This window comes from Octopus sinensis, linkage group LG15, assembly GCF_006345805.1.
Source record: "Octopus sinensis linkage group LG15, ASM634580v1, whole genome shotgun sequence".
In the NCBI taxonomy this organism is placed as follows: Eukaryota; Metazoa; Mollusca; class Cephalopoda; order Octopoda; family Octopodidae; genus Octopus; species Octopus sinensis.
Genome location: NC_043011.1, coordinates 57623626 through 57632667, shown reverse-complemented (window position 1 = coordinate 57632667; position 9042 = coordinate 57623626). Strand labels below are relative to the sequence as shown.

The window sequence follows — 9042 nt, the reverse complement described above, 5'->3', positions numbered from 1 at the left end:
CAAATCAACCCCAGGACCTATTCTTTGTAAGCCTAGTACTTATTCTATCGGTTTCTTTTGCCGAACCGCTAAGTTACGGGGACGTAAACACACCAGCATCAGTTTCAAGCTATGTTGGAGGACAAACACAGACACACAAACATTTACACTATACTAGAAGACACTTTCCCAAGGTGCAACACATTGGGATTGAACCCGGAACCATGTGGTTGGTAAGCCAGCTACTTACCACACAGCCACTCCTACGCCTATATAGTGAAATATTTTATTAAAATGAAATAACTTATCTAATGCGATGCCAGGCAAATTAATATTTTTAGCCGCTCATTTTCTATTCCACATCAAAAGTCTTACTACTTCGATATTTAACCTCCTTTTTTTGCTTTTCGTCTCCCTGAGAAAAAAGAATCCAAGGTGGACTGCATCGACAAGACTTTTATTAATTGCGAATAGCAATGGAACGGATACGTTGGAATTGTCGTGGCGGATGGTGTGTCCAAGGTTTCGGCCAGAGTTTACAAATGTCCTGCTTCCGATTAAAGATGACATATATATTGCCAAGGTGCTGGCAAAGCAGCAGAAACAATTCAGGACAAGCTGGACTGTGCAAACCACGACTTGGACTTCATGAAGGCCGTCACTTCCTACCCAATAGATTTTGTCTATGCGACATTAGTTTTGGCCGGAAAAGAAACGTGGCTACAGTTTGAACTCACCTTGTATATTCTCGCATGTTTATACATGCATAAACACCATACATATATACATACATGCAGAAGCACACATTCCTAAATAAAAACAAAACTGTACACGTAAATGTGAGCCTCAAAAAGGAAGAATGAATGAAATACATATCCCTTGCGGTTATAAGACATATTCTGTGTCCAAACCATTTCTGATGGATAGCGTGAAATGGAAGCAGGAGGCTGTGAAAGCCAAAAATCATTCGCCAGTTCTTTGATATAACTAAATAAATCCGTGCTTAATGGAAATGTCTGGCTTCTAGGGTGGCTGTTTTTCGTTTGTTTTGATTTCTCTCTTTTTTTCTAATAAAATGAAAAATACAAATGGAAAGACAGTCAAAATGGAAAGTGAAAGTTGCTGTTGCCATGGATTTCTTCATGGAATGGTTAAAGCCCAGATTAAATTAACTAAATAAATAAATTGAAATGAAGTAGATCAATATAGAAGTTTATAGAAATATAATTTATATATATTTATATAAATTTCTATATGTATTTATATATATTTATATAAATTTTTATATGTATTTATACATGTATGTATGCATGCATATTTACATATATGTATTTACACAAAAATTGATATATATATATATGTATGCTTATATATAAACACCTGTTTATACATACATATAATATATATCTGTAAAACAAATATGTGACAGTTATTGGGTAGCCAAGTTAAACTCTGAGTTTCGGATGCCGAGGTGTAAATCCACCTGAAGAGATGGTGGTGTGGATTTCCACCTCGGCATCCGAACCTCAGTGTTTTATCTTGGCTACCGAATAATTGTCACATATTACTTTCACAGATAAATTTCCTCTAGTTACATAATATTGAGGTCGCTTTCTTTCTTTTGTTATCTTACCGTTTTTACCAATACATATAATATATATATATATATATGCATACACATACATACATTTATATACATATGCACACACACACACACACACACACACACATATATATATATAATATATGTGTGTGTGTATACACATATGTGTATGTATATTTATATATCGATATATATACATATATATGCATACATATATCTATATATACATAGCTATCTATACACACACGCAAACACACACATACGCACATGCACCACCACACACACACACACACACACACACACACACACACGCACACACACATATATATATATATATATATATATATATATATATATAAGCGCCATACATGCGTAAGCAAGAACCAGTGCATAATTCGGTGAATCTGTTTCGTGTTTTAAATTTTGGAATTCTGAAAAAACTTTTTTAATATTTGTAGTTGTTATTGCTGAATTTTATTGTTGTTGCAGTGTTTGTTGTTGTTGTAGCGTTGACTGTGGCGGCGGCGGCGGTCTTACAATTTGTTCCATTTCATAGTATTTTAGTTGCTTTGTTTGTTGTTCTTTGCTGGTTTTGTAGATAGTGGTGGTTATTATGGCGTTTGTAATTGAGCTAAGGTGGTGTAGGTAGTAGTGCCAATGATGGTGGGAGCGGGGTGATCGTTGTGGAGGTGGTGGTAGTGATGGTGGCGGTAGTGGTGTTGATTGTGGTGGTGAGGGGGTGATCGCGGTGATCGTGGTGATCGTGAAGGTGGTGTTGGAGGTTGTGGTGGTGATGGTTGTGGCTGTGGTGGTGGTGGTGGTGGTGGTGGTGGTTGTGGTGGTGGTGGTGGTGGTGGTGGTGGTGGTGGTGGTGGTGGTGGTTTGTGACGGGATTTTAGGTCGTTCAACTTTCTTTGTTGTTTCTGATTGTTGTTGTTATTGTCGTTTTTATAGATTCTTTCAGCAGTTTCAGCGATGCTGCTGCTCCTGCTGCTCCTGCCACTACCGCTGCTGCTGCTGTTGTTGTTGTTGTTTTCTGTCTTCGTTGTTTGATGTGGTCTGAAATCCTTTATATTGTTGTTTTTGTTGTAGTTGTAGTAGTTGTTACTGTTGCGTTTTTTTTTCATTCCATTCACTCCTTTTGCCAATTTTATGGTGAATTAGAGAAATTTTTTGTGGACTAAAATGCTTTTAATGCAGAAAATATGAGGAATAGGACGCAGCAGGAAATGTGAGTTACATAACTTTAGGCTCTTTAGTGAAGGAAAACAGATTACACAGAGAAACACTTTTGTGTGTGTGTGTGTATATTTATGTGTATGTATATATATAATATAAATATATGTATATATATGTGTGTATGTATATAATATAAATGTATGTATATATATATATATGTATATATATGTTTATGTATGTATACATAGATAGATAGATAGATAGATAGATAGATAGATAGATAGATAGATAGATAGATAGATAGATAGATAGATAGATAGATAGATAGATAGATAGATAGATGGATAGATAGATAGATAGATAGATAGATATACTTTCGTTATATTTTTTTTATTCTTTTACTTGTTTCAGTCATTTTGACTGCGGCTACATTGGAACACCGCCTTTAATCTTATTCTTTGCATGCCAACTACTTATTCTATCGCATCTTTTGCCGAACTGCTAGATTACGGGGACGTAAACACACCAGCATCGGTTGTCAAGCGATAGTGGGGAAAACACACACACACAAACACTCACACTCACACATACAGACACACATATATGTATATATATATACGACGGAATCCTTTCAGTTTCTGTCTACCAAATCCACTCACAAGGCTTTGGTCGGCCCGAGGCTATAGTAGAAGACACTTGCCCAAGGTGCCACGCAGAGGGACTGAACTGGGGACCATGTGGTTGGGGAGCACGGTTCTTACTACACAGCCACACCTGCGCCTATATAAATAGATATTTTATATGCATGCGTGGTTGTATTGTTTTGCGTATTAAAAAAAATTACATGTATGTGTATATGCGTTTGCATACGTGTGTGGTAAGGAATATGTATGGGTATGCATATGTGTATATGCGCATGCAGTTTTCTGTTGTATATATATATGTATGTATGTGTGTGTGTGTGTGTGTGTGTATAGGTATGTTGGTGCAAACGAGAGAAATAGACCTGAAAATACGAGTATAAATATCTTTTTATTAATATTTAGCGGAACAGAGTGACTCTAGGCCCGAGAGTTTCGTGCTTTGGTACTTATCAAACTAGTCAGAAGTCGAATGCCTGTGAGTATATATTGCTGTTGATAAATAAATCAATCTATTTTTCTGTGGAATATTCTAGAACGAATTATAATAATGTCTCCAGGATAATCCAAAACGTTTGCCCGTTATGTCGTGCAATAAGCCAAAACATAGTTGAATAAGGAAAGAAATAATGAGATAAAAAATACAAAAAATAAATCTTGTCCTTGTCATCGTGTACCCATACACACTCACATATATATATATATATATATATATATATATATATATATATATATAATATATATATAGATACATATACAGTATATATATATGTGTATGTGTGTGCATGTATATATATATATATATATACACATACATATGCATAAATATATACATACATGTACAGTATATATACACCTATATATATATATTACACACATACATATATACATAAATATATATTATATATACAGTAATATTATATATATATATATATATATATATAATATATATATATATATAATATACATATAATATATATACATTTATATAGATATATATACATACATACATCTGTATATATGTTCGTATGTCTATGTGTATGTGTATATGTTTCTCTGTGACTAAATATCTATGCAAGAATATATTTAAGTGCGTTCATGAAAGGTGACTCTTAGTGCTTCTTCTTAATATGTGATTTAAGAAAACTGGCGTACAAGCTCGTGTCTTCGAAGAGCAGATTGTTGCCTCATAACTTGCTATCATAATGGGAATGCTCTAGGAGAATACGAGCAGAACAAACAGCAGAAATGTTAAGAATGAACTCGTTATAGGGTTAACCAATATCTAGCAATGTCGCAGTGGGGACTTAGAAATAGTTAAAATACAGAACGGACAGAATGTGATGTTAAAGCCATTTGAGTGAGATGGCCCCAGAAGGCATTTTAGAAAGTCCGCTTACGAGGAAATACTTTGGTGCAAATCGTTCTGCCGCTCTTGTTCATCATTACAGCAGAGAACAAAAATAAGAAGACAGCTTTTCTATTTTAAAGTAAAACTCTGTGTGTTTTAGTGCTAAATTCACAAAGTACTGTTAAACGTAAATAAATTTCTAGGAACTGCAAACAGAGACTGACGATGGAAACGTATCACCAGTATCAAAACATAAAAATGGTTCTAAATGCTCCAAAATCATCCGAACACCTGAATTTATCCAGCAAGCTCAACTGACCACTGACTACAATCGCAGAAAGTCCATGAGTTCAATTGCAAAAGATTTCCAAGTGTCAAAAGGAACAGTTGTCCACGAAGACATCAGTTATAAGTCTTATATGATGACGAAAGGTCAATTTGTCAGAAAAAAGCAAAAGAAAATCACTACATCAGATCTAAAAAGCTCTTAAACAGACTGAAAAATCCAGCAGAAGATTTGTTTTGGTTTTTCTCTAACAAAAAAAAACTTCGACCAAGAACAAAAGGTTAGCAGAAGAAACGATAGATCGTTATGTGCAGACCCTTCTGAAGTTCCAAGTGTTATGCATACAAAATTCCTGCAACTGTTATGGTTTTAGGGGTTGTCAGCAATGAAGGACATGCGATGCCTCCTGACTTCTTTCCACAATGACTTAGAGTTAAGTCTGCCGCCTACATTGAGGTACTGGAAATAATTGTTAAGCTCTGGATAGACAGTGTATGCAATGGAAGGTCATATGTGTTTCAGTAAAACTCTTCCCTATTACACACGGCTCTAGTAACAAAGGAATGGATGGCTGAAAGTTTTCATGATCTTATAACCCCTAACATTTGACCTCCTTATTCCCTAGATCTCAGACCCTTGGCCTATAACATGTGGAGCGTTGTTGAAGATGATGGTGGCCTTATTGAATAACATCATGGAAAAGAATCTTTATTTTTATCCTCAGAGCATTTTTGATAAAGTTATTTATTATCTGTTATTATATAGCTGGCTTTTTTTATAAACATAAATCTGTGCCCAAATATCTTACGCACTCTGTACACCCACCCACACCCACACACACACACACATATATATATATATTATATAACATAATATAAACATATATAAATATATATGTATATATCCATATGCATATTATATATATATATATATATATATATGCAAACATATATATATATGTATGTATATATCCACATACACACATATCTACACATACATATATAAATATATGCGCCGAATATATATAGATGTATTTATCTGTCTATATATATATACGTATGTATGTATAAATATATGTGTGTGTGTGCGCGTGCGTATGGGTGTGCATGTCATATGAGTTGTCCACAAGGCTATAGCTCTCGTGAGTACGAAAGCATTGGTCAATCTATGACCAGAACTTTTAACTTTCAATACTTAATGACTCTTCTTTAGAATGTGCTTCCTTTTCTCATATATATATATATATATATATATATATATATATATATATATATATATATATATAATACGTATATATATATATAATACGTATATATATATATATATATATATATAATACATAGGCGCAGGAGTGGCTGTGTGGTAAGTAGCTTGCTAACCAACCACATGGTTCCGGGTTCAGTCCCACTGCGTGGCATCTTGAGCAAGTGTCTTCTGCTATAGCCCCGGGCCGACCAATGCCTTGTGAGTGGATTTGGTAGACGGAAACTGAAAGAAGCCTGTCGTATATATGTATATATATATATACATAAGTGTCTTTATATGTTTGTGTGTCTGTGTTTGTCCCCCTAGCATTGCTTGACAACCGATGCTGGTGTGTTTACGTCCCCGTCACTTAGCAGTTCGGCCAAAGAGACCGATAGAATAAGTACTGGGCTTACAAAGAATAAGTCCCGGGGTCGATTTGCTCGACTAAAGACGGTGCTCCAGCATGGCCGCAGTCAAATGACTGAAACAAGTAAAAGAGTAAAAAGAGTAATATATATAAAGGTATATATATATATATATATATTTATATACGTGCGTATATCACGTGATCGACCAGACTATAGATGGTCGCTATGCGCCTGACTTGTTTTAGCTTTCGGATGATTCCACACCGCTGTCTGGGCGGGGAGACCAACATTACCGCTGATCAGAAAGACAGTCTGTTGTAAGGTTAACCATTTGCAATTGAGTGAACTGAGACACCTGGGGCAAAAAAGTGGTTGTTTTGCACAAGAACGCAACGAACCTGCCCGGTTCGGAAGTGGAATTCACGATCTAGCGATGATGAGTGCAAAGCCGTCATCACTCTGCCACCCACTTTCACACATATACACACACACGTATAAATATATGTATACACATATATGTATGTGTATGTGTGCATACATAATAATTACCAAAATATGCATACACCCAAACACACACACACATATATGTATATATATATATATACATACATATATATAATATATATACATATATATATATATAATTATATATCTATATATATATATTATATATATATTATATATATACTTATATATATAATAATACATATATACGTATATATATACGTATATATATATACGTATGTATATATTCATTAGGGAAAAGCTAAAGTATGGCTGTACGCAGAGTGTGTGATTAAATCTGAGACTTAACACGCCATAAATAAGTTTTACGTTGCTTTTATTAGATCATAATTTAGACTTCAAACAGATATTTGCTTTTAAAACACAATACTTTAATCGAACTTTATTTCCAGCGACATAAATATACGACAGTTCTGTTGGAGTAAAATCGAGACTGTGTTCATACAAACAAGGTTTCAAATGGGAGTGCTATGTGTACGTTTGCGTTCGTACGTATGTAATAAACATATGTATACGAACACAAATGTACGCATATATAAATATACACACATTTTTATATATATATTTTATATATATATGATAATTGATGCACAGATAAATGGATGGATGGATGGATTTGAGGCTAACTGAAAGTCCATTTACTTTTCTTTCTTCTGTTGCCATTCTGCATTCTGATTTCAGAACCATGATCCATTCCATAATACCTTCGAGTGTTAGTGAGTCTGAATTTTAACACAACCATGATTTATATATATTAGATATATATATATATATATATTATATATATATATATATTATATATATATATACACACACACACACCTATATATATATTATATATATATATATAATATATATATATATATATATATATATATATATATATATATATAGATATATATATATATATATATATATATATCATATATTTATATATATATATATATATATATATTATCCTTCTACATATGTTTTTCCTTTTTTTTCTTTATCTTTTTTTTTCTACCACAACTTTAAATATCATACTAATAATTCTACGTCTTTGAAACTTTCATTTCCATTTATAAAATTTCTAAAAACGACCATGTGTTGTTTATTGAAGATAATTTCTCAAGTTGTCACGAATCTTTAAAAATATGACAGCAATTATTTACCTTCCTTTGAAATTGTTGTTTATATGAAAAGACGCCATCATTTTAAATCCGACACCATTGTCAACCATAATGAAATACAGATTTTCAAACGTATATCACATTTTCTCTCCCCGTAAAACAACTAATGTGATATTTACTTATTATCCAATATTTGCAACCATCTGAAATCACCAGTAACATCGAAACATTTTAAGATGTTCTTCCCAGCGGCAGAGGATCTCTTGTCTTACACAACAACTAAGCGTCATACTGCGGCAACATAGACGCCTCACATCAAATCGGCCATGAATACACGGGGAATTCGAAAGTATCCTCAAACGGAGCTATAACAGTCTTAGTGGTTTCATGATCATTATACGAATTGAGAAGGCATTAATAATAAAGACGAGCAGGTCAGCTCTAGGACTCGTAAGGCCGCTTCAGATGATAAGCCTCTCCATAACTGATGCTATCTTATGGCGAAAATGTAATCTCAACTTAGCAAACTCTGTATTATAAACTGGGTTTCCTATCCAGAGCCAGAAACATCTCAAGCTACAACAGATCTATGAAAGGCCTACGAAGGGGCATTGCCCCCCACATCTGTGAGGCTGTTGAAACTACATGCATAGACATCCAAGACCTCTTTAAAAATACAGGCCAACTGATTAATTCTTATACACCCACTCATTAAAACACACCAAATTCTGATTCAGGTTATCTGTCTCG

At 33.9% G+C, this 9042-nt stretch overlaps 1 protein-coding gene across 1 annotated transcript in view; it reads right to left on the bottom strand.

Annotated features, from left to right (window-relative positions):
• LOC115219947 (uncharacterized protein C22orf15-like) overlaps window positions 1–8556 on the bottom strand; it is a 212869-nt gene extending 204313 nt beyond the window's left edge. The window contains exon 1 of the mRNA XM_036509794.1: window positions 8472–8556. Coding sequence (XP_036365687.1) covers window positions 8472–8514 — 43 coding nt within the window. The 5' untranslated portion in view covers window positions 8515–8556. The remainder of the gene's footprint in view (window positions 1–8471) is intronic.
• Window positions 8557–9042: the final 486 nt, after the last annotated feature.